Raw genomic sequence first — 27,436 nt, 5'->3', positions numbered from 1 at the left:
CAAGTATAAGCCGACCCAACTATAAGCCGAGGCTCCTAACTTTACGACAAAAACTGGGAAAACCTATTGACTCAAGTATAAGCCGAGGGTGGGAAACGCAGCCACTACTGGTAAATTTCAAAATAAAAATAGATACCAATAAAATTACATTAATTGAGGTATCAGGAGGTGAAATGTTTTTGAATATTTAAATAAAACTAATTTGAGATAAGACTGCCCAACTCTGATTAAATCATTATTCTAACCTTCTTCAATGTAAATGTACTTACGTATCCTTCCAACAATAATAGAGTAAAATAATAAACGTAATAATAATAATAATAATAATAATAAAGTAAAATAATGGAAATGTAATAATAACAGTAATAATAGAGTAAAATATTAAATGTAATAATAGAGTAAAATGATAAATGCAATACTAATAAAGTAAAATAATAAATATAATAATCATCATAAATAGTGTAAAATAATAATAATAATCGAGTAACATACTGTAAATGTAATAATAATAGAGTAAAATAATACATGAAATAAAAATAATACTAATAACAGAGTAAAATAATAAATAACCTTGACTCGAGTATAAGCCCCTTAATACAGTTCCTCATGTTGTGGTGACCTCCAACCATAAAATTACTTTTGTTGCTACTTCGCAACTATAATTTTGCTATTGTTATGAATCGTAATGTAAATATCTGATATGCAAGGTGTATTTTCATTCACTGGACCAAATTTGGCACCAATACACAATATGCCCAAATTTGAATACTGGTGGAGTTGGGGGGATTGATACTGTCATTTGGGAGTTGTAGGTGCTGGGATTTATACTTCACCTAGAATCAAAGAGCATTCTGAACTCTACCAGTGATGGAACTGAATCAAACTTGGCACACAATTCCCATGACCAAGAGAAAATACTGGGAAGGTCTGGTGGACATTGACCTTGAGTTTTTCAAGTTGTAGTTCACCTACATCCAGAGAACACTGTGGACTCGAGCAATGATGGATCTGGATCAAACTTGGCACAAATACTCAATATGCTCAAATGTGAGCACTGGTAGAGTTTGGAGAAAATAGACCTTGCCATTTGGGAGTTGTAGTTGTTGGGATTTATAGTTTACCCACAATGAAATAGCATTCTGAACCCCACTGATAGAATTGGACCAAACTTTCCTCACAGAACCCCCATGACCAACAGAAAATACTATGTTTTCTGATGGTCTTTGGTGACCCCTTTGACACCCCCTCGTGACCCCCACAGAGGTCCCGACCCCCAGGTTGAGAAACACTGATGTAACCAAAGGGCAAACAAAGGGAGGAAAGAAACAGGTAGAGATGGAAGAAAGAAGAAGATAAATAGGAAGGGAAAGAAAAAGAGGAAAGGAAGGAGAGAAAGAGGGAGGGAAGGTTGGCCACAGCAACGCGTGGCGGGTACAGCTAGTATATATATAAATATATATATTCGTTTATATCTCTCTTTCTCCTACTTTTTCTATCTTTTCTTAATTGCTCTTAATTGTTTTTATGGAAAATTCTCAATAAAGATTTAAAAAAAAAAAAAAGCGGCCAAGCGGGGAAAGGAAGGGGCCTAAGGCTGTTAGGAATTCTGGGAGTTAAAATCCAATACACCAGGAGGGCCAAAGTTGGCCCATGCCTGGTATAGCCCATGCGGAGTTGGATGGTGTCCGAAAACAGCCCAGCTCCAGAACAAACCCATTCCCACATGAAAGCACTGGTTCCCAAATGATCTGTGATGGAAATAATTTCTAATAATAGTCCTTCTTCTCACCTGAGCCAATGCGAGCCCTGGACATGGTCGGCGAGTCTATTTTGTGTGCTGGTACCGTCAGATAGTTGTTGATCTGGAATCAGAAACAAGTCCGGCATTTACAAAAGGCTCTTCAACATCCATGCAATGCAGCTGTTTGCTCTGCGGTTTCCCAAATTCGGACTACATTCCCCAAAGCTATCCGCATTCTTTTTGATCTAAGTCCGAGACTTCTCGTCGCCCACCTTCTGTTCCAGCTGCCGCGCCTTTTGCCTCCTCAGCAACATCTGGTTCCAGGCTTCCTCATAAGGATCCGCCACTAAGGTGTGCCGGTTATATGACCGTAACTAGAACGAAACACAAATAGATTAGACGTGCATGGCAAGCGCAAACACATACATATGCACAAAAACTCACCTGCCATTTAAGGCCGATCTCAAGGGAGTGAAATGCAAATAACATCTGGAAAAGCAGCAACAATGACTTGGAAAAAGGAGGCAGGTATAATAGATGCAATGTTCAAACCCTCCAGATGTTGGGAGATTCAAATTCTTATTATATATATTATATGTAGTGTTATATTATATTATATTACATGTAGGTAAAGGTAAAGGTAGTCCCCTGACATTAAGTCCAGTCATGTCTGACTCTGGGGTGTGGTGCTCATCTCCATTTCTAAGCCGAAGAGCCAGCGTTGTCCGTAGACACCTCCAAGGTCATGTGGCTGGCATGACTGCATGGAGCGCCGTTACCTTCCCGCCGGAGCGGTACCTATTGATCTACTCACATTTGCATGTTTTCGAACTGCTAGGTTGGCAGAAGCTAGGGCTGACAGCGGAAGCTCACGCCACTCCCCGGAATCGAACCTGCGACCTTTCGATCAACAAGCTCAGCAGCTCAGCCCTTTAACCCACTGCGCTACCGGGGGCTCCATATTACATGTAATATTACTAATAATATTCCAGTATAGTGGTATAGTACAATATAATAATATTTAATACTAATATTTTACTATGGTAACAATATAATATATTGTATGTATATATATTGATCATAATAATGTAATACTAATAATAATAAATAGAATCATATATTATATATCACATGTAATATTACTAATAACTGTATAGTATACTATATCTATATAAATATTGTATAGTATAATATCTATATAAATAAAAATGTAATGTTCGTTTGTGGGATTAACAGAACTCAAAAACCACTGGACAAATTGACACCAAATTTGGACACAATACACCTATCAGGCCAACGAGTGACCACCACTCATAAAAACACTGAAAAACACAGTGAAAGAGGCTTAAAAACCACAAAAAATAAAAAATACATTACAATGCATGCACAAACCCACATATATACATATACACAAATATATACATACACATGTATGCATATATACACACACACGAACACATATACACAGACTGGGCCACAGCAACACGTGGCAGGGGATGGCTAGTCTATATAAATACCATAGGAGTAATGAGCTCCTTGCCTTACCCTCTGCCTAGTTTTCTGCAAATTGGTGCGCAGGATCTTCCTGATCTCTTCCTCCTTGTCCTTCGAGAGAGCTGGCAAGATGCGCTCCACAGGCAAGGTTTTGGGGCTGATATTCCTGCAAGATTCAGAGAACAGCAGCAGGTCACATTAGACAATAAGTTTAAGAAGAGCCAGAATACCCATCTTCTATATTCTTGGTACTCACTGCATGGAGACTGTGGAGACGGCAGAGGGAATCTTGCCCATTCCCCCACTTTCCACCAACTCTATGGCTTGTTTCATCTCCATCTTGTGATAAAAGGCAATTAGTTGGGGCTCTTTTGATCTTTCCCCGGCAATGAGGCACTTCTTCACGTACTTCTTATTGAAGCGGTTCAACCTTTGTAAAAGGAAGATGATGGTGGGGGAGCAAAAATTTGGCATTAATATTATCATGGTTCTTAGTACAGTAGAGTCTCACTTATCCAACCTTCGCTCATCCAACATTCTGTATTATCCAACACAGTGTGCCACTCACCCAGATCCACAGCTGTTTCAATATATTGTGATGTTTTGGTGCTGAATTCGTAAATACAATAATTACTACATAACGTTACAGTGTATTGAACTGCTTTTTGTGTCGATTTGTTGTAAAACATGATGTTTTGGTGCTTAATTTGTAAAATCATAACGTAATTTGATGTTTAATAGTCTTTTCCTTAATCCCTCCTTATTATCCAACATTTTCGCTTACCCAACATTCTTGGATAAGCGAGACTCTACTGTACTACTTCTACAGATGTCCCTGTGCAGTTTGAGGATATTGCCCCCCCTCTATATACGAGGGGTATTTTTTAAGTAAGGTCCGTTTTGTTGTAGACACTAGTAGTTCGCGCACATACCGCAACGAGCGTGTGCGTCGTGTACAGGCATGCCTCGGGAACAACTGTGCTCAGTTTCCACTCTGTAGCTAACCTGTACAGTTCTGTTCTGTGCTTTAAAAATGTTTAAGACTATCAACTTACCCTCCGCATGTGCGGTTCGATCAGTGATACGGTTTTTGTCAGCAAGGAACCTGCCTGCTGCAGAAATTCATCGACAGATTTGTGAAGTGTACGGTGATACTGTTATGAGTGAAAGCAAAGTGCGTAAGTGGGTGCGACAATTCAAAGATGGCCGTGACAACGTCCATGATGAGGACCGCTCCGGTCGCCCTTCTTTGATTACAGTGAACTCTTGGTTATCGGAGCAGACGGCAAGTTTTTAAGAAGAGGGTATTTTAAAATTGGTTCAGAGGTATGATAAGTGTTTGAACAAACTTGGCAACTATGTCGAAAAATAGAGTGAAGTATGTACTTTCTGAAAATAAATGTACCTTTTTTGAAATAAACTTTCGTTGTGTACTTATGTTCAAACGGACCTTACTTAAAAAATACCCCTCGTATATATAATGTTTATTAAGTTATTAAGTGTACATGAATAATAAAGGAAAAAAAGAAAAAGAAATACAAAATATAACAAATAACAAAGATAATAATAAAAAAAGAAAAAACTTGACCCAACCAAATATTTTCTTTAGGAATTGCTAGTATGACTCTATGGTCACCTTCTAGTGGAAGTTGACCATAGAATCATGCTGGAGATACCTAGAAATTCTTAGAAAATTGCACTAATTAAAAAAAAACCTATTTCTATGCATGGATTTTTCACTTTTGCAGGGGTCCTACACTACAAATCCCAGCTAAGATGAAGGGTTGATTCATTATAATCATTATCATATTCTTTATTTATATTCTCTCTCTCTCTCTCTCTTTCTCTCTCTCTCTCTATATATAATGTTTATTAAGTTTTTAAGTGTACATGAATACTAAAGAAAAAAAGAAAAGGAAACACAAAATATAACAAATAACAGAGATAATGAGAAAAAAAGAAACTTGACCCAACCAAATATTTTCTTTAGGAATTGCTAGTATGACTCTATGGTCACCTTCTAGTGGAAATTGACCATAGAATCATGCTGGAGATACCTAGACATTCTTAGAAAATTGCACTAATTAGAATCATAGAATCATAGAATCTAAGAGTTGGAAGAGACCTCATGGGCCATCCAGTCCAACCCCCTGCCAAGAAGCAGGAATATTGCATTCAAATCACCCCTGACAGATGGCCATCCAGCCTCTGCTTAAAAGCTTCCAAAAAATAAATGTATTTCTATGCATGGATTTTTCACTTTTGCAGGGGTCCTACACTACTAATCCCAGCTAAGATGAAGGGTTGACTCATTATAATCATTATCATCATCTTTATTTATATTCTCCCCCCCCCCCTCTATATATATAATGTTTATTAAGTTTTTAAGTGTACATGAATAATAAAGAAAAAAAAGAAAAAAGAAAGAAAAAGAAACACAAAGTATAACAAATAAAGATAATGGGGGGGGGGGGGGGAGAAAAAACTAGACCCAACCAAGTATTTTCTTTAGGAATTGCTAGTATGACTCTATGGTCACCTTCTAGTGGAAGTTGACCATAGAATCATGTTGGAAATACCTAGAAATTCTTAGAAAACTGCACTCATTTTAAAAAACCTATTTCTATTCATGGATTTTGCACTTTTGCAGGGGTCCTACACCACTAATCCCAGCTAAAATGAAGGGTAATGATAATATAATCATTATCACCATCTTTATTTATATTCTGCTTTTTCCCAAAACTGGAGTTGAATGTTACACATTAAAAAGAGGGCCAGGCTGTAACATAGCTGGTTAATCACCAGCTACAAAAGATCATTGCTGACCAGAAAGTGGCACGTTTGAAGCCCGAGTCAGATTGAGCACCTAACAGTTAAGCCTAGCTTACTGTCCACCTAAGCAGTTCGAAAACAGCTGAGCTGTGAGTAAAGAAATTAAGGACCCCTTAAAGCGTGAAGGTATTTCACGACACCATAAAAATGCTGGTGAGCAAGGAGGAAATATGATCAAAAATGACATGGTGGATGAAGCAACAGCACCCTCCGTGGCCAGAATCAAGCATAACCTCCAAGCGTCGAAGTTGAAATGCCAAAAATACCTCAGTCTGTCTGCCTGTCTGTCTGTATATTTAAAAACAGCATTGAATGTTTGCAGTGTATGTGTGCATTGTGACCCACCCTGAGTCCTCTTCGGGGTGAGAAGGGCAGAATATAAATACTGTAACTAAATAAATAAAAGAGAAGAATAAAAAATATACAAAAAGTCAATATTCAGACCGAATTGAACTATTAACCATGTTAAAAATACACACATTATAAAAATGATTTCTAAAATATAGTTCAATTTGAAATCAATACAACTCTTTTGTTAAAAGACTGTAAAGGTTTAGCTGAATAAAAAAAAACATCTTTGTCTGCTGACCGAGACTAGGAAAAGGACAGCAAGGAAAGGAGACATATTCTTACTTGTCTTTCCAGTGATGGTGACCATAGTGGCCACATATATCTTCAATCCCAGTTAGAAGGTGATCCAAGAACTATTTAAATAGAAGAAATGTACATTTACTAGACGCATTCAGAAGAAGACCTAGAAGCCATTCTAAACACCTTTGCAGAAGCCTACAAGAAGCTCGGCCTCTCATTAAACATCAAGAAAACCAAAGTGCTCTTCCAGCAGTCACCAGTCAATCCCTCTGCAATGCCAGAAATACAGCTTAAAGGTGTAACGTTAGAAAATGTTGACTATTTCTGCTACATTGGCAGCCACCTCTCCACAAAAGTCAGCATTGACACTGAAACACAACACCGCCTGAGCTCTGCAAGTGCAGCATTCTTCCGAATGAAGCAGAGAGTGTTTGGGGATTGGGACATCCGTAGGGAGACCAAGGTACTTGTTTATAAAGCTACTAGCTGTACCCACCATGCGTTGCTGTGGCCAACCTTCCCTCCCTCTTTGTCTCCTTCTTTCTTTGGGGGGAGATGTAGTGCGTGCACACACACAAACACGCATACACATATGGGTGTGGATAATATGGTAATGTCTATGTTGAAAGGAAGTTGTGGACAATACCTACATGGATATTAATTTTACTATATTTCCCCTCAAATACACACAGCCATGCAGGAAATAAGTGGCTCTGCTGGAGTGCATGTCTTGAGGGGTTATTGTGGGGATGATCTTGCATGCGCATTAATTCCACTATCTTTTCACAACTCCACACTCACTGTTGCTCTGCCAACATGTTTATGTTGCCAAGTTATAAAATATAGATAGACAGAATGATTTTCAATTCACATAGCAGTTCAAAAACATGCAAATGTGAGTAGAGCATTAGGTACCACTCTGGCAGGAAGGTAAGGGCGCTCCATGCAGTCATGCCAGTGGCCACATGACTTTGGAGGTGTCTATAGACAACGCCGGCTCTTCAGCTAAAAAATGGAGATGAGCACCAGAGTCCCAGAGTTGGACATGACTGGATTTAATGTCAGGGGGAAACCTTTAGCTTTATACACGCACACACACAGTGTGGATATGCTATTGTGTGTTTTGTTTTGTGAACAAATGGTGGGACTATAGATATCGGATGCTACCTTCCCAACTGTCCTCCCTCCCTGACAGGGGCAGACCCCCCTCATTGGTCGGACTCTGTGCCCCCCCCCCCAGCAGAGAGAAGAAAAGGGAGAGAGAGAGAAGGCAGGGAGAGAAGGAAAGAGAAGGAAAGAGGCAGGAGAAGGAGGAATGAGAAGGAGAGGAAGCTGCTGGGAGGAAGGAGGAGGGCTTGCAAGGATTGCGGGGAGATTCCTTCCCTACCCGCCTCTCTCACACACAACCGTCAGGGCAAAATGCCTCTTTTGCGCTTGCTTGCCTCACCTTTAAAAGAAAAAGCAAAGGGCAAGGGGAAGGCGAAGTTGTGTGTATGTGTGTGGCCATGTGTGCGGGATAGGCTCCCGAGTAGGCTGCCGTGAGGGAGGAAGCTTGGTGCCGCTCACTGTGCCAGTTGTTTGTATGGCCATGCATGCGCACGCTCTTGGCTCTCAATGCTATAAGGGCCGCTCTTCCCTTGTGTGGATTTTTGGGGTTTCTGCTGTTTCTTTGGGGGGTTTTTTGAGTGGAGAACATAAATTGGACTGTTAGGTGTCTTGTGTCCAAATTTGGTGTCAATTCCCCCAGTGGTTTTTGAGTTCTGATGGTAGCACAAATGAACATTACATTTTTATTTATATAGATTGTCCTCCCAACCCTGCTATACACCAGCAAAACGTGGACTGTCTACAGATGTCACACTGAACTCCTTGGAACAATTCTATCAGTGTTGCCTCCAAAAGATCCTGCAATCTCTTGGGAAGACAGGTGGACAAAGGTCAGCATGCTGGAAGAAGCAAAGACCACCAGAATTGAAGCGATGCTACAACGACATCAACTCCGCTGGACTGGCCATGTTGTCTGAATGCCTGATCACCATCTCCCAAAGCAGTTACTATACTCCCAACTCAAGAACAGAAAACATAACGTTGGTGGACAGGAAAAGAAATTTAAAGATGGGCTTAAAGCCAACCTTAAAAACTGTGGCATAGACACCGAGAACTGGGAAGCCATGGCCCTTGAGCGTTCTAACTGGAGATCAGCTGTGACCAGCAGTGCTGCAGAATGTGAAGAGGCACAAATGGAGGAAGAAAGGGAGAAATGTGCCAAGAGAACGACACATCAAGCCAACCCTGACCGGGACCGTCTTACATCTGGAAACTGATGTCCTCACTGCCGAAGAACAGGAGGATCAAGAATAGGTTTCCACAGCCACCTACGTATCCACCGCCAAGACACTAAACTTGGAGAGCCATCATCCTTGGGCTACAAGGGATTGCCTTGTAACACTCAGCTGTGATCTAGAAGCGAGATGTTGGTGTTTCCCACCTGATAGGCATTTCCATGTAGCTAACAGTCAAAGAAACTGTAGTTTTTTACTTTTAAAAAATTATTATTATTATTATTTTAAATAAATCAAACCATACAATTTACCATTTTGGACACAAAGTGGCAGGAAAGGCATAACAAATGCATATACAATGACTCAGGCATGTAGCCCCCCCCCCCCCCGAAATTCTCTTGGTGGTTTGCGAAAAGGCCTTACTGGTGCATTATTTAAACTGTTATGCTTATTCATATCATGATCTGATCACCATACTCAATATATCTCATATGCATGGGGGTATTGGGGTAATGATACAAAAGGTTTGCTAGGGTAGACCCTCTTTCACTCAGACCCCCCACCCCGAAACTCAGCCCCCCCAACCCCCCCTGAAAAAAACCCAGACCCCCCCCCCCCCCAAATCGAAATCCTGGCTACGGGCCTGCAATGACTCCACTAAGGCTGAAAAATCCACTAATTTGAAGACCACTGTGAAGTTATTGCATGAATTACAATGGAGTTTTTACCGGGACCAATAGTTAAGGCTATTTTTCTTTCTTTCTAATGATTACAAGGAAAGTGTCGCCTTTTATCATTAACAAACAATGATACTAAGATTTTTTGATATTTTAAAACACATTTCTTGAAAAATATATATGTATGAATGAATGAATACATTTTGTATTAGGCTTTGCATTCATGTATGCTTTCCGGAATGGCTTCCAAGCATCACAACATTCAAAAACATGCAATCTGGAGCATTTCAACCCACCATGTGAAAATGAATGATCACTGCCCAACAATCTGCACGTGTCTTCCTGCATTCCCAGCTGTACTGTGTCTCTTTTTCAAATCTCAATCCCATCTAAACATTCCATATCCAGAAAAGGGACTATAGTTTGTAGTTCAGTGTAGTGCCAATGTAGGCCCAATGGTGGCACACGAGCCTTGTTTCAAAGACTATTGTATTGAAAGCAATCATTATGTCTTTGGAATATAACAGAGATGTACACTTATGTGTAAAACTTCAGGCTGCTATTAACTGTTATCTTTCTTTTTACAACCCCTTTATAAATTATTTCCAACACTCTGATGTATGTCTCATGATTGCTCTTTTGTGTCTTCCAGCTGACTCAGACTTATGGAGAGTTTGTTCACTGAGGACTGCAGTGAAGCGGTGCAAACGTGCATGTGCAAGAACTGAGAGGCAGAGAAAGAGGTACGGTAATAGGAAAATTACCATATTGAAATCAAATCTGATGTTTTAAAAAAATGTTATGCCATAGCAGAGCACCTGATGAACCAGCCTGGACACAGCATATTATTTGAGAACACAGAAATGCTGGACCACACCAACAACCACCATGTCAGACTACACAGAGAAGCCATTGAAATCCACAAGCATGTGGACAATTTCAACAGAAAGGAAGAGACCATGAAAATGAACAAAATCTGGCTACCAGTATTAAAAAACTCTAAAATTATAACAGCTAAACAACAGAGAGGAAAAAACCAGGCACAGATTAACACCTCCCAGCAACAGATTTTCCCAGGCTCAGGCAGGCCTTCAAATGCTAATGAAGGTGATCAGCTGAACATTCACGCCTAACTGCAGCAGGGAAGAGCTCCTTGCCCCACCCCAGCCATTCCACAGATATATATAAACCCCTTGTCCTAATTCCAACAGACCTCTACCTCTGAGGATGCTTGCCATAGATGCAGGCGAAACGTCAGGAGAAATGCCTCTAGAACATGGCTCTATAGCCCGAAAAAACCCACAAGAACCTAATGTTATTTGGTGTTCATTGGAAGAGGAATAGTCTTATACGGCGAGTATATCCCAAACGCTACATTTTAACTGGAAAAGTTGGGGGTCATCTTATACGCCCAATCGTCTTATACACTGGAAAATACAGTAATTATCTATCTATCCACCCACCCACCCATCCTTTTTTTAAAAAAATTATTGAGTTTTCTTACAATCGTATGATTAAAAGAAGGGGGTTTTAGGATTGAAGGTAGGGTAAAATAGGGGAGGGGAGTAGGGAAGACGGGGTAAAAGGGGTCCGGTCCAGGACTAGTGTTGGATGTGAAAGGGATTGCTTGGGTTAGGAAAAGAAGAAGGGGATCTGGGGAGGGAGGGAAAGGAGGGGTGTGAAGATTTTGAAAAAGGTTTTTGACTTCCTCAATCTTCTTCTCTCTGGTTCCATATTTTTACATCTTTCTTTCTTCTGGAATTGCTTTTTCCTCTTCTTTTGTGTCTTGTCTAGCTTTGTGTACTGAGAGATATTCCTCACATAGCTTCCAGTCTGTTTTTTTCATTGGTCTTCCATATGAGTCCTTTAGTGCAAAGGTTAGTTTATCCATATCTTTGATTTCAATAATTTTGTTTAACCATTCTTCCTTAGTGGCTACTTCTCTCTGTTTCCACTTTTTTGCCCAAACTATTCTTGCTGCGGTGATACAATAATTAAACAAAATGTCATTATTCTGGTCGAGTTCCATTTCTTCATCTATTATCCCCAATAGAAAATATTCCGGTTTCATCTGAATTTTTATTTTTAAGATCTTCTCACATTCTTGTTGTATCATTTTCCAAAATGTGCTAACCACTGGGCAGGTCCACCATGCATGATAGAAAGTTACTATTTGTGATTCGCATTTCCAGCATTTGTTTCTGACATTGCCATACATTATACCTCGTTTTTGTGGCGTCATATACCACCTATAAAATATTTTAAACCAATTTTCTTGTAAGTCCGTCGAATAAGTGTATTTGATCTTTTTAGTCCAAATTTGTTCTCATTCTTTATATTGTATCTGTCTGCCGATATTTTTTGCCCATTTTATCATGCACTCTTTTATTACTTCTGTTTCAGTAGTCCACTCTAATAGCTTATTATAAATTATTGTTATATATTTTTCTTTTTTCTCAGAATTTGATCCCATATGTCTTCTTTTCCCATAAAGCCTAATTTTATATCTAAGTCAGGGGTCCTCAAACTAAGGCCCGGGGGCCGGATGCGGCCCTCCAAGGTCATTTACCCGGCCCTCGCTCAGGGTCAACCTAAGTCTGAAACGACTTGAAAGCACATAACAACAACAACAATCCTATCTCATCAACCAAAAGCAGGCCCACATTTCCCATTGAAATACTAATAAGTTTATATTTGTTAAAATTGTTCTTCATTTTAATTATTGTATTGTTTTTAAGTGTTTTTTGCACTACAAATAAGATATGTGCAGCGTGCATAGGAATTCATGTTTTATTTTTCAAATTATAATCCGGCCCTCCAACAGTTTGAGGGACTGTGACCTGGCCCTCTGCTTAAAAAGTTTGTGGACCCCTGATCTAAGTTATAGTATTCTTTAAGTTGCAGATATTGATACCACGATACATTTGCAAATTGATTATTTATCTCTTCTCTTGTCTTCAGTTGTAATTCGTTACCTTTCTTCAATAATACCTCTTTGTATGTCAGCCATTTAGACCATCCTAATAATCTTCTTTGCCTTGCTTCTAATGGTGATGCCCATAATGGTGTCTTTGGATACATATTTGTTCTATATTTGTTCCAAATTTTTATTAATGCTGCCCTAATGAAATGATTATTGCAGTTTTTTTTTCTTTTAAGGTTTGGTTGTATCAAAGGTACGAATGCCAGCCGAGTCTCAAATCAAAGCCTTCTAATGTACCCACCCATCCTTCTTATTTGGAGGCCCCCACCCCTCCCCCCGAAGAGATCAAAAACCATTTGGTAAAATGTTTCAAAACTTTTTTTGCCCTGAAATGCTCTAAATGTCCACTAGGAAGCATGGGGTCGCATAAGCAGTCACTCACCACCAAAGTGAACAGATGCCTCACCTGAGTGTGGATTTCCTCATTGATGGACCGCTTGGTCTCTTGCTTTTTTTTCACGGCTAGAAGGTCCACCAAAGGACGGATGGTCATGCCCTGCGAAAAGATACGCCTGGTTACATTCAGCAGGCCCTTTAATGCCCAAAGACCTGTGTTTGGATGGGACTCCTTACAGGGAGCGGTAAACCCTCCTGTTCAAGGAGCTCCACTGGTTGCCATTCATTTTCCGAACCCAATTCAAGGTGCAGGTTCTTACCTACAAAGCCCTGAATGGTTTGGGACCCGCCTACCTTCGTGACCGCATCTCTGTATACGAACCCACACTATCTCTTCGATCATCTGGAGAGGCCCTGCTCACGCTCCCACCTGCATCGCAAGCGCGATTGGTGGGGATGAGAGAGAGGGCCTTTTCAGTGGTGGCCCCTCAACTCTGGAACTCACTTCCTAAGAACATCAGGCATGCCCCAACTTTGGCAGTCTTTAAGAAGAGCTTGAAGACGTGGTTGTTCCAGTGTGCCTTCCCAGAATAATGATCCCATAGCACTTTGTCCTCCAAAGCACTTTATATATTTAGGTCTGCTCGTATGTTCCCACAAACTGCCCTATCACTTTTTCGTCCATGTCCAGCATTATTTTTTAATCTTTTAATTTTAAATACATTTGGCCTACCCATAGATTTTAAAGTGTGTTGTCCTATTGATAATGCATGTGTTATTGTGTTATTGTTTTGTTATTTTAAATTACTTGTATTGTTATTGTTATTGCTTGTATTGTTGTATTTTGGGTTCGGCCTCATGTAAGCCGCACCGAGTCCCTTGGGGAGATGGTAGCGGGGTATAAATAAAGTGTTATTATTATTATATTATTATGCATCCTGAGTCCTCCTCCAGCTGCACTTGAGACGGCATCCTTTCTGATTTCTTTTCCCCGATCCTCAGAAAGCCAGCAAAATGGCTGAGCTCGACAATTAATAAGGTCTCGGGGTGAGAATGGGACTCACTGCCTACTTCATTTCCCCATTTCTAGGCATTAACGACGCCACCAGATAAATCAATAGGAGAAATATCCAAGAAAAGTAAATAATAATATTGCATACATAAGCAGGGCTGCAAGACTGAAAATATAATGGTGTAAATATAATGGTTGCATGGAAGTGAGAGTTTCAATCAATGATGCTTGTCACACCACTAGCTAATCCCCATGTCACACAACTATTAAGGGGACAGACGGCATCTCAGTTTTCTTGCTGGTAACCCTATACATCAGTGCTTCTCAACCTTGGGTCCCCAGATGTTTTTGGCCTACAACTCCCAGAAATCCCAGCCAGTTTACCAGCTGTTAGGATTTCTGGGAATTGTAGACCAAAAACATCTGGGGACCCCAGGTTGAGAACCACTGCTATACATAAACCTCTATCTATCTTAATGTCCACCCATATGACATAAAAGGCAATTGCTGCAAAACAACAGGCTGATGTGACCGAGTCTTTAGCCCAGGTATGGGCAAACTTCAGCCCTCCAGGTGTTTTGGACCCCCAACTCCCACAATTCCTAACAGCCTTAGGAATTGTGGGAGTTGAAGTCCAAAACACCCGAAGGGCTGAAGTTTGCCCATGCCTGCCTTAGCACAACCGTTGTCTCCTGCCTTCTCCATTCCTGTCCAAGAGAGAGGCCCTGAAGTCCCACCTGCACAAAGACTGTGAAGAAGATGACCGTAATGATGGCCGTGAGAAACATCTCCCTCATGGGGAAATGCTCGTATTCAAGGAGGTAGCCCAGGGAGAAGGCGATGGCTCCTCTCAGGCCGCCATAGGCAATGATGAACTGGTCCTTCGGGGTCAACTTCACGATGCGGAATTTGTTGATGAACCAGGTCAGCCCCAGGACACCTGAAACATATGGAAAGGATGGTGTAAAGATGAAGAGTGTTGGGAATTCCCTAGATGCCAAGACTACATAGAAAGCAACACTTGCTGTTGGCCTTCCACATTTACAGATTTGATTTTCTGTTTATTTACAGATTTGATTAAAACATTATCTCTGGGAATATCTAGGTCCCCCAGATTCAACATTATGATCAACTTCCATTGCAGGTTGATCACAGTTATGGCAGAGTGTCTGGAAATTCATTCTCTATGAATTTCCAGGTGCTTTCTCTGAGAGCACCTCTCTAGAATCACTAGGTCCTCATGGAATCAAAGAGTTGGAAGAGACCTCCTGGGCCATCCAGTCCAACCCCCTGCCAAGAAGCAGGAATATTGCATTCAAATCACCCCTGACAGATAGCCATCCAGCCTCTGTTTAAAAGCTTCCAAAGAAGGAGCCTCCACCACACTCCGGGGCAGAGAGTTCCACTGCTGAACGGCTCTCACAGTCAGGAAGTTCTTCCTCGTGTTCAGATGGAATCTCCTCTCTTGTAGTTTGAAGCCACTGTTCCACGTCCTAGTCTCCAGGGAAGCAGAAAACAAGCTTGCTCCCTCCTCCTTGTGGCTTCCTCTCACATATTAATACATGGCTATCATTATATCCTCTAGTGTATATAATGGTCAACATCCAGCAAAATGATGACAGAGCCATGCTGGAGAACTTAGGGTCCTAGACTCCTCCCTCAGGTAAGGAAAAAAACTTTAATAATGGTTTTTCACTTTCACAGGGGTCGTATGTCTTCAATCCCAGTGGATTCAAAATGGCGAAATTTCACCTAGACAAACAAGAAAGCACCACTAGATGTGGGAAGATGCTGCCATTTTGTTCCTATAGTACAGGTATGGGCAAACCCAGACCCAGAGGCTAGTTGCGGCCCTTTGGGCTCATTTCTCAGGTCCTCTTTTCTCACCATCCTATCCTTCCTTTTTTCTCTTTCCTTCCTCCTCCCTTCCTTTTTCCTTCCCTTCCACCCTTTCGTCCTTCCTCCCTTCCTTCCCTTTTGTCTTCTTTCCCTCTTTCCTCCCTCCTTCCCTCTTTTCTCTTTCTCCATCCTTCCCTTCCACTCTTTCATCCATCCATCCTTCCCTCTTTCCTCCCTCTCCCTTTCTCCTTACTTCCTCCCACCCCTTTTGTCTTTCCTTTCTCCCCCTTCCATCTCTTCCTTTCTCCTTCCATCCTTCTCTCCCCCCTTTCATCCTTCCCTTTCCTACCTCTCTCCCTTTCTACTCCCTCCTTTTTTGTCTTTTCTTCCTTCCCTCTCTTCCTCTTTCTCCTTCCATCCTTCTCTTTTCCCCTTTCATCATTCCTTCCCTCTTTCCTCCCCCTTCCCTCTCTTCCTCTTCCTCCTTTCATCCTTCTCTTTCCCCCTTTCTTCCTTCCTTCTCTCCCTCTTTCCTCCCTCTCTCCCTTTCTCCTCCCCTTTTGTCTTTCCTTCTTTCCTTCCTTCCCTCTTTCCTCCTCCCTTCCCTCTCTTCCTCTTTCTCCTTCCATCCTTCCCTTCCTCCCTTTTGTCTTTCCCTTCTTCTCTCTTTCCTTCCTCCTTCCTTCCTTCCATCACCAAGCAGCCAGTCCTCCTAGCAGTGAGTGCTAGTATGCGGCCCCAAAGTTAGAAAGTTTGCCCAGGCCTGCTATAGTGTGACGGCACACTTCTGACACCATGTTGTCAAAACCATGAGAAGCTCCTTTTAAACAGACTGCTGTAGGCTGTTTTGAATAAAAGGCAGAGACTAGATATAACATCTCTCAATTTTACTTTAGTTAACATTTCTCCAAATCAATTCCCCACCTTTGTTTTGTATCTGGTTGAAAGACTCTGGGCTCCCACCCACCTCACTCTGAAACTCACATGCATTTTTAATGTACTTTTGTTTGCCTAATGCACAGTTATTTGTGTGTTTGACCTAAGATGGCATTTTTTCCTTCGTTGACGAAAGCGTGTTTGCGCATACCGAAGTCAGCTGTATCCATTTTTAGCCATTCGCGCGCATGTAATTCGGCTTTCAAAGCTTCCTGCAAATTCTCAAAGCGAGAGGCAATGAAGAGCTGCGAAAAGGTTACTGTTATCAGAGCCCTTGAACCCAAGGCAATTACAAGGGTCATTCATTAAAGATCTCCCCTGACCACTTCCTGTGGATTGACAGCAATAAAACTTGGCACAATTATGAGTCCTTCTCTCCATAAGGGACACACACTTCTACCATCTTTTTAAGCAACTGTAAACATCTTGGGGTTGTTGTAGGTTTTTTCGGGCTATATGGCCATATTCTAGAGGCATTCTCTCCTGACGTTTCCCCTGCATCTATGGCAAGCATCCTCAGAGGTAGTGAGGTCACTACCTCTGAGGATGCTTGCCATAGATGCAGGTGAAATGTCAGGAGAGAATGCCTCTAGAACATGGCCATATAGCCCAAAAAAACCTACAACAACCCAGTGATTCCAGCCATGAACGCCTTCGACAATACATGTAAACACCTTATTTGTAGAAGTCGACAGGTTGCTCCAATTTCCACATTGTGACTTCGGAAATCAGAGTCTCATCATCTGAGAAATGCCTGCATTTCAAAAATAACATCATTGTTGGAAAGAAGGGGAAGTCCGATGGTGCAAGGTCTGGTGAATAAGGGGGATGTGGTAGAATTTCAAAGCCACAGGAGCATGCTTCTTCCGTTTGGGAAACAGGTGAGTTGTGAACTGGTGCATTGTCTTGCAAAAGGCGGACATCTTTGGTGAGCAGGCCACATTGTCTCTTGGTTTTGATGGCCTCTCGCTATTTACGCAGCTGTGAAACCAAGTATCCTCCAGCGATCATGGTCCCCTTTGCTAGGAAATCCATCAATACTACTCTGTGCTGGTCCCAAAATACTGTGAGCATGACATTGCCTGCGAGAGTTGGGCATGTGCCATCTTTGGAGGCGGTGAGTCATGATGCTTCCATTGCATCGACTGGACTTTAGTCTCAGGATCATAGTGATGGATCCAGCTTTCACCCTGTGGGATCAGTCTGTTGAAAAAGTCCTCCTGGTTTCCATGGCACATCATTGTCAATACAGCCCAAGAGCATTCGACTCGTTCCTGCTTCTGGAAAGATGTGAGCAGCGGAGAGACCCAGTGAGCGGGTACCATATATATGTGAAGATGGTCTTGGAAGGTTTTTTCCATGGACCCCACAAAAATCTTAACATTTTGGGCTAGGTGGCGAATGGTGATGCAGAGATTTTCCAAAATGGCGACCTCCACTTGCTGGATGGTGTGTTCATCAATAGCAGAGTGGGGTCGCCCTGGAATTGGAGCTGATTGCACCAAAGTCCAACCACATTTGAACTCATGATGCCAGTCCTTGACTACATCATATGATGGGGGATCATCACCATAAACCTCTTTCATCTCATCAAACATCTCCTTTGGTGTGTGGCCTTTCAAGCAAAGGAACTTGATGGCTGCTCTGGATTCCACTGGGTCCATTCTCAAACCTCACACCACTTCAGCATCTGTACAATCAAGACCATTCTCAGTTCTGAGTTGTAAATTGGCACGTAATCTATAGAGACTTAGATCATTACACATGTGCAGTTTCAGCGTCCTGTGATAAATAGAAGTGGAATTTACACTTCAGCTGACTGTCCGCAATTAGCCCTGCCTTTAAATCCTCCCTTCTGTGTAACTGCATTGCTCTCTATCGAAAACCTAATTGTAGGGCCAGCTTCATACTGGAGATAATGTAAGTAATAATATGCATGTAATATATCTTATTGGAATGTATATAATTACTTTATCATTATTGAATGTATGCTTTGGGTGCCTTTTTGGCATATCTATTATGCGGCAAAAAAGGCCAATGGGATTTTGGCCTGCATCAATAGGAGCATAGTGTCTAGATCTAGGGAAGTCATGTTACCTCTCTATTCTGCCTTGGTTAGACCGTACCTGGAATATTGTGTCCAATTCTGGGCACCACAATTCAAGAGAGATATTGACAAGCTGGAATGTGTCAAGAGGAGGGCGACTAAAATGATCAAGGGTCTGGAAAACAAGCCCTATGAAGAGCGGCTTAAGGAGCTGGGCATGTTTAGCAGGAAGAAGAGAAGGCTGAGAGGAGATATGATAACCATGTGTAAATATGTGAGAGGAAGTCACAGGGAGGAGGGAGCAAGCTTGTTTTCTGCTTCCCTGGAGACTAGGACGCAAAACAATGGCTTCAAACTACAAGAGAGGAGATTCCATCTGAACATTAGGAAGAACTTCCTGACTGTGAGAGCCGTTCAGTAGTGGAACTCTCTGCCTCGGAGTGTGGTGGAGGCTCCTTCTTTGAAAGCTTTTAAACAGAGGCTGGATGGTCATCTGTCAGGGGTGCTTTGAACGCAATATTCCTGCTTCTAGGCAGGGGGTTGGACTGGATGGCCCATGAGGTCTCTTCCAACTCTATGATTCTATGATGTTGTTTGTTATCACCCATTTAGGGATCTATTGTGAATCACACTCTCTTATGAAGAAGTTATAGAAATCCTGAAGAAGGGGAAGTCCCCCGAAACAAGGCATCTCAACCCGGGGATCCTTGTCGGACAGTATTTTGAACTATATGGACATTATTTCGGACTTCAGTTTACTTTCTCAAGGACTATTCCAGTGTTTAATTCATCACTTCAAAGACTGTGTAAATAATACTTATCATTTATTGTGAGATTTCAAACAAAAGAGTGAAGATACTCACCGCCATCATGAGTAAAAGGAATATATATCATTTGGGAGAGTGAATTTATAACTCTCAAGCCTCGAGAAAACTCTAGAGGGAAATTACTGAGTAGCATTTAGATTTATACCCTATGCATTTTCTTTGTTGTATTTATGTGCAGTTTAAACCAATTTACACAGTTGATGTTAACATAGCTCTGTGTTGATAATAGTTTACAACTCTTTGATAAATAGAAGTGGGTCTGGGGGATCTTTAATGGACGCCCCTTGTATTTCCCATTCCTACCTAAAACCCGGGCGATCAAGCAGAAAATCAGGGTGCCGATGACAAACGTCCAGTTCCAGTGATGTTTCCCAGCGACAGTGGAGACACCAAGGAAAATAAAGATGAGCGTCTCGCTGACGCTGCTCCACATCTTCAGGAAATATTTGATGGTCGTGTGGGATTTGTGAGAGATGTTGGCCTCCACATACGGGCGCATCACCACCCCGGCAGCAATGAGCCTGCAAAGGAAGACAAAATGCACTGCAGAAAGCCACAGAAACCACAAAACAGATCATTAATTTATTTCTGCAAAGCTATAGAAATCCACATTCCTCAGCCACCATTACCAACTGAGATTAGAACAGAAAGCAAAGGGCTAAAAGCTTCAGAGAAGATCACAGGATGGGTGCAGGCCAAAAACACCTAAATATGCTTCCTGATAAGTTTTTATTATTATTGTATAATTGCTCTCGACTCCAGGAATGGATGAAGACCTTTAGAAGCCCTCGGCACTTAAAAAAGATTTTGGCGTTTCCATTTATATCTACCGGTAATTGAAATAGAAACAATAATATATATATATAAAAATTAATCAACACTAAAGAGGAAATATAATATTTATTTTTGTATATTTCCACTGTATTTATACCTTATTTCTCCTACTTTTTCGAATTGCAAAATATTTTATTGTGGGAAACTTGGGCTGTATCGACATGGCCATATAATCCAGTTTCTAAATCCAAATTATCTGTGTTGAACTGGATAAAATCCTGCAAATCTCTTGCGAAGACAGGCAGACAAATGTCAACATGTTGGAAGAAGCAAAGACCACCAGCTTTGAAGCGATGCTCCAATGCCATCAACTCTGCTGGACTGGCCACGTTGTCCGAAAGCCCAAAGATCACCATCTCCTAAAGCAGTTACACTACTCCCAACTCAAGAATGGGAAATGTAATGTCGGTGGACAAGAAAAGAGATTTAAAGATGGGTTGAAAGCCAACCTTAAAAACTGTGGCATAGACACCGAGAACTGGGAAGCCGTGGCCCTTGAGCACTCTAACTGGAGGTCAGCTGTGACCAGCAGTGCTGCAGAATTCAAAAAGGCACAAATGGAGGGAGAAAGGGAGAAATGTGCCAAGAGGAAGGCATGTCAAGCAAACCCTGACCGGGACCGCCTTCCACCTGGAAACCAATGTTGTTATTGTGGCAGAACATGCGGATCAAGAATAGGGCTCCACAGCCACCTACGGACCCACCACCAAGATACTGCATTTGGAGAACCATCATTCTCAGACTACAAGGGATCACCTAATTAAGTAATGACTCAATACTGTCATATAATCCACTTCAAAGCAGGTAATATGGATTCAGAAACTGGATTATATGGCAGTGTAGATGGTGCCTTGGTTAAACTGCACCATTCGGAGTTTGGACCATGCGGTTCACGATAAATCTGGCAAAGGAAAATGTCTGTGATGCTCTCCTTTCCTTGATGACCTAAGCATTGGTTTATAACACATGGAAACAGTGTAGCCGGGTTACTAACTGGTGCTTCTTACAGAGAGCGGTCAACCCTCCTGTTTAAGGAGCTCCACTGACTGCCGTTCATTTTCCAGTCCCAATTCAAGGTGCAGGTTCTTACCTACAAAGCCCTGAACGGTTTGGAACCCGCCTACCTGCGTGACCGCATTTCTGTGTACGAACCCACACGATCCCTTTGATCATCTGGAGAGGCCCTGCTCGCGCTCCCACCTCCTCCGCAGGCGCGATTGGTAGGGACGAGTGAGAGGGCCTTCCCGGTGGTGGCCCCCCAACTCTGGAACTCACTTCCCAAGGACATCAGACATGCCCCAACTCTGGCAGTCTTTAGGAGGAGCCTGAAAACGTGGCTGTTCCAGTGTGCCTTCCCAGAATAAGGAAAACTCTCAGCAATATGCCTTCAAAATGCACTTTACCACTGATTTAGGACTGACTGCGTTTCCCTCATCTCTCTTTGAAAAACCCTAGTTATAGCCTATCTTGTTCATGCCCAGCATTATTTTTTTAAATTTTAAATTATCACATTTGGCCCGGCCATAGATTTTTAAATGCTTGTGTGTTACTGCTATTGTTTATTTTTTGTTTATGTGATTTATATTAATTGTTTTGTATTGATTGTTTTTGTTATTGCCTTTGTTTACTAATGTAAGCCGCACCGAGTCCCTTGGGGAGATGGTAGGTAAAGGTAAAGGTAGCCCCCTGACATTAAGTCCAGTCATGACTGACTCTGGGGTGTGGTGCTCATCTCCATTTCTAAGCCGAAGAGCCAGCGTTGTCCGTAGACACCTCCAAGGTCATGTGGCCGGCATGACTGCATGAAGCGTCGTTACCTTCCCGCCGGAGCGGTACCTATTGATCTACTCACATTTGCATGTTTTCGAACTGCTAGGTTGGCAGAAGCTAGGGCTGACAGCGGAAGCTCACACCGCTCCCCGGAATTGAACCTGCGACCTTTCGATCAACAAGCTCAGCAGCTCAGTGCTTTAATCCACTGAGCCACCGGGGGCTCCAAATAGATGGGGAGATGGTAGCGGGGTATAAATAAAGATGATGATGATTATTATTATTATTATTATTATTATTATTATTATTATTAAAGTTGGACTGGCGTTAGGAGGATTGAGATTCAAGCCTCCATTGAGCATGCCCTTAGGACAGTCCCAGTCCCTCATTCAGGCTAACCTACCTTGCAGGAGTATTTACATGACGGATTACATAGAGAGCTTTGCATGCCACTTTATAGCACAGAAAACGTGGGATATAAAGATGAGTACATAGAAAACAAAACAGAGAGCCAGCTTGGTGCACTGCTTTGCGTGTTGGGGTATGATTTGACCATGAAACCACCTACATGACCTTGGTCAAATCAAACGAAATTGGGCATGGGCAAACTTTGGGAGTTGAAGTCCAAAACACCCGAAGGGTCAAAGTTTACCCATGCCTGCACTAAATCCTGACTCACTCTAAGGAACTAACTCTGACCTCTCACTCTTCATCCAAACTAAGGACAGAGGAAAGTCTCCATTTCATCCTCTGTGCTCAGCACAGAAACACAATTATTGTCCTTCATTAAGAGCATGATATAGGGACTTATTCAGAAGATTGAGTACCAGTATTGCTTATTCAAAAGGTTTGAGGCCATAAGCCTACTGGATCCCCCCAGATTTTGGAATTTTGGCATCTGCAGAAAGAGTTGTCTTGGGAGCCAAGTCTAAATGTTTATTTTCTACTAGCCGCCCCCTGCCACGCGTTCCTGTGGCCCACTCTGGTGGTCATGGGGGTTCTGTGTGGGAGGTTTGGCCAAATTCGATTGTTGGTGGGATTCAGAATGCTCTGAGATTGTAGGTGAACTACAAATCCCAGCAACTAGATCTAGGGAAGTAATGCTACCCCTCTATTCTGCTTTGGTTAGACCACACCTGGAATATTGTGTCCAATTCTGGGCACCACAATTCAAGAGAGATATTGACAAGCTGGAATGTGTCCATAGGAGGGCGACTAAAATGATCAAGGGTCTGGAGAACAAGCCCTATGAGGAGCGGCATAAGGAGCTGGGTATGTTTAGCCTGAAGAAGAGAAGGCTGAGAGGAGATATGATAGCCATATATAAATATGTGAGAGGAAGCCACAGGGAGGAGGGAGCAAGCTTGTTTTCTGCTTCCCTGGGGACTAAGACGCGAAACAATGGCTTCAAACTACAAGAAAGGAGATTCTATCTGAACATGAGGAAGAACTTCCTGACTGTGAGAGCCGTTCAGCAGTGGAACTCTCTGCCCCGGAGTGTGGTGGAGGCTCCTTCTTTGGAAGCTTTTAAACAGAGGCTGGATGGCCATCTGTCAGGGGTGATTTGAATGCAATATTCCTGCTTCTTGGCAGGGGGTTGGACTGGATGGCCCATGAGGTCTCTTCCAACTCTAGGATTCTATGATTCTATGATTCTAACTACAACTCCCAAATGTCATGATTCTATTTTCCCCAAACTCCATCAGTGTTCACATTTGGGTATATTGGGTATTCGTGTAGAGTTTGGTCCAGATTGAGTCCACAGTGCTCTCTGGATATAGGTGAACTACAACTCCGAAACCAAAGGACACTGCCCACCAAACCCCTCCAGTATTTTCTGTTGGTCATGGGAGAACTGTGTGCCAATTTTGGTTCAATTCCATCGTTGGTGGAGTTCAGAATGCTCTTTGATTGTAGGTGAACTATAAATCCCAGCAACTACAACTCCCAAATGACAAAATCATTTTTTTTTTTTTGAGTGAAGGACATACATTGGGATGTTAGGTATCATGTGGCCAAATTTGGTGTCAATTCATCCAGTGGTTTTTGAGTTCTGTTAATCCCACAAACGAACATTACATTTTTATTTATATAGATTATCTGTCCCCTGCCACGCGTTGCTGTGGCCCACATGGGGGTTCTGTGTGGCAGGTTTGGCCCAATTCTATCATTGGTGGGGTTCAGAATGCTCTGTGATTGTAGGCGAACTACAAATCCCAGCAACTACAACTCCCAAATGTCATGATTCTATTTTCCCCAAACTCCACCAGTGTTCACATTTGGGTATATTGTGTATTCGTGTAGAGTTTGGTCCAGATTGAGTCCACAGTGCTCTTTGGATATAGGTGAACTACAACTCCAAAACCAAAAGACACTGCCCATCAAACCCTTCGAGTATTTTCTGTTGGTCTTGGGAGAACTGTGTGCCAAGTTTGGTTCAATCCCATCGCTGGTGGAGTTCAGAATGCTCTTTGATTGTAGGTGAACTATAAATCCCAGCAACTACAACTCCCAAATGACAAAATTATTTTTTTTAGTGAAGGACATACACTGGGTTGTTAGGTATCTTGTGTCCAAATTTGGTGTCAATTCATCCAGCTACTTCATCTAGTAACACCCAATCCAGTGACATAACAGACAGCTACTTCACTTAGTAACACCCAATCCAGTGACATAACAGACAGCTACTTCACTTAGTAGCAGTGACATAACAGACAGCTACTTCACTTAGTAACACCCAATCCAGTGACATAACAGACAGCTACTTCACTTAGTAGCAGTGACATAACAGACAGCTACTTCACTTAGTAACACCCAATCCAGTGACATAACAGACAGCTACTTCACTTAGTAACACCCAATCCAGTGACATAACAGACAGCTACTTCACTTAGTAACACCCAATCCAGTGACATAACAGACAGCTACTTCACTTAGTAACACCCAATCCAGTGACATAACAGATAGCTACTTCACTTAGTAACACCCAATCCAGTGACATAACAGACAGCTACTTCACTTAGTAACACCCAATCCAGTGACATAACAGACAGCTACTTCACTTAGTAACACCCAATCCAGTGATATAACAGACAGCCACTTCACTTAGTACCACCCAATCCAGTGACATAACAGACAGCCACTTCACCTAGTAACACCCAATCCAGTGACATAACAGACAGCCACTTCACTTAGTACCACCCAATCCAGTGACATAACAGACAGCCACTTCACCTAGTAACACCCAATCCAGTGACATAACAGACAGCCACTTCATTTAGTAACACCCAATCCAGTGACATAACAGGCAGCTACTTCACCTAGTAACACCCAATCCCGTAACATCACCGAGGGCCACTTCACCTAGTAACACCCAATCCAGTGACATAACAGGCAGCTACTTCACCTAGTAACACCCAATCCCGTAACATCACCGAGGGCCACTTCACCTAGTAACACCCAATCCAGTGACATAACAGACTGCTACTTCATCTAGTAACACCCAATCCAGTGACATAACAGGCAGCTACTTCACCTAGTAACACCCAATCCCGTAACATCACCGAGGGCCACTTCACCTAGTAACACCCAATCCAGTGACATAACAGGCAGCTACTTCACCTAGTAACACCCAATCCCGTAACATCACCGAGGGCCACTTCACCTAGTAACAGCCAATCCAGTGATATAACAGACAGCTACTTCACCTAGCAACAGCCTTGGTGGTACAACCATACATACATGCTTTCTCTCTCATATACACATATGGGTTTGTGGGATTAACAGAACTCAAAAACCACTGGACGAATGGACACCAAATTTGGACACAAGAACCTATCAGGCCAACAAGTGACCATCACTCATAAAAACACGGAAAAACACAGCGGAAGAGACTTTAAATGCCAAAAAACAAAAATTACATTACAACGCAGGCACAAAACCACATATATATACATATACACATACATACAAACGCAAAACACATATACACAGAGTGGGCCACAGCAACGCGTGTCAGGGGACGGCTAGTATATAATAATTTTGTGCGTGAAGCCAAGTTTGTGTACAATGAACCATCAGAGAGCAAAATGTGTCACTATCCCAACTACCCATGTGGATAACATTGGACTATTTTAGATTTTGGAAACCCACCAAAACAACAGGATATACATTTAACCCACTTTCAGGTGGGACTCAGGATCTCCTGAATGCTTAGTTTTGTGTTTCTCTTACTGTTTATTCCATCTGGAATGAACTTCGCCTTCTTTCCCTGCAGGCTCCAAAACATGCAGGTAGGGGACATTGTTTCCTTCCTATCCGATTTTTGCTGACAATCCCGGCCTCACTAGCAACCAAGCCCAATGATGACTCACTCATCAGGCTTAGCAGGGATCTGTTGCTATGTCAGACCCAAAGAAAACAGGGTTACAAAACAGGAAGAGAGACCATATGTATGTGGACGTGAACCAACAGAATGCCGTTTTCTTACTAAAGCACATACAACGTTTATATAGGAAAAGAAATGTGGCTTCTTGGCTTTTGGAGCACTTCATTTCTCCTCTGATGAGACCCACCGCCACTGAAGAGCAAAAAGAGACCTCAATACAGTTAGAAATGCTTAGGAAAGGACTTGGAAAATGTATTGTTTTGGTATACAATCCCCGTAATCTTCATTTATACTTGTGGAGGGACGGCTTATGAGAGTTGCTGTTTATGTTTTTATGTGCTTTCGAGTAATTTTTGAATTATGGTGAACCTAGGGCCACCTAGTAGCACAGCAGATTAAACCGCTGAGCTGCTGAATTTGCTGACTGAAAGGTTGGCAGTTTGAATCTGGGGAGCGGGGCGAGCTCCCACTGTTAGCCCCACCTTCTGCCAACCTAGCAGTTCGAAAACATGCGGGAAGGTAACGGTGCTCCATGCAGTCATGATGGACACATGTCCTTGGAGGAATCTACAGATAACGTCGGCTCTTCGGCTTAGAAATGGAGATGAGCACCACCTTACAGAGTTGGGCACAACTAGACTTAATGCTCCCGCTGTTAGCCCCAGCTTCTGCCAACCTAGCAGTTTGAAAAGATGCAAGTGTGAGAAGAGCAGTAGGTACTGCTTCTGCGGGAAGGTAACGGTGCTCCATGCAGTCATGCTGGCCACATGACCTTGGAGGAATCTACAGATAACGTCGGCTCTTCGGCTTAGAAATGGAGATGAGCACCACCTTACAGAGTTGGGCAC

At 42.3% G+C, this 27,436-nt stretch overlaps 1 protein-coding gene across 3 annotated transcripts in view; it reads right to left on the bottom strand.

Moving 5' to 3' along the window:
* Window positions 1–27,436, bottom strand: part of SLC9A1 (solute carrier family 9 member A1) — a 185,105-nt gene that overhangs the window by 20,749 nt on the left and 136,920 nt on the right. For all 3 annotated transcript variants that reach the window (XM_060784525.2, XM_060784526.2, XM_060784527.2), the window contains exons 4-11: window positions 19,901–20,118; window positions 14,686–14,888; window positions 13,007–13,096; window positions 6,701–6,771; window positions 3,492–3,665; window positions 3,287–3,401; window positions 2,014–2,115; window positions 1,790–1,862 (exon numbers count right to left, since the gene is read on the bottom strand). In XM_060784525.2, the coding sequence (XP_060640508.2) occupies window positions 1,790–1,862; window positions 2,014–2,115; window positions 3,287–3,401; window positions 3,492–3,665; window positions 6,701–6,771; window positions 13,007–13,096; window positions 14,686–14,888; window positions 19,901–20,118 (1,046 nt within the window). The remainder of the gene's footprint in view (window positions 1–1,789; window positions 1,863–2,013; window positions 2,116–3,286; window positions 3,402–3,491; window positions 3,666–6,700; window positions 6,772–13,006; window positions 13,097–14,685; window positions 14,889–19,900; window positions 20,119–27,436) is intronic.

Source organism: Anolis sagrei, chromosome X, assembly GCF_037176765.1.
Source record: "Anolis sagrei isolate rAnoSag1 chromosome X, rAnoSag1.mat, whole genome shotgun sequence".
Lineage (NCBI taxonomy): Eukaryota > Metazoa > Chordata > Lepidosauria > Squamata > Dactyloidae > Anolis > Anolis sagrei.
This window is presented reverse-complemented; position numbering and strand designations above follow the sequence as displayed.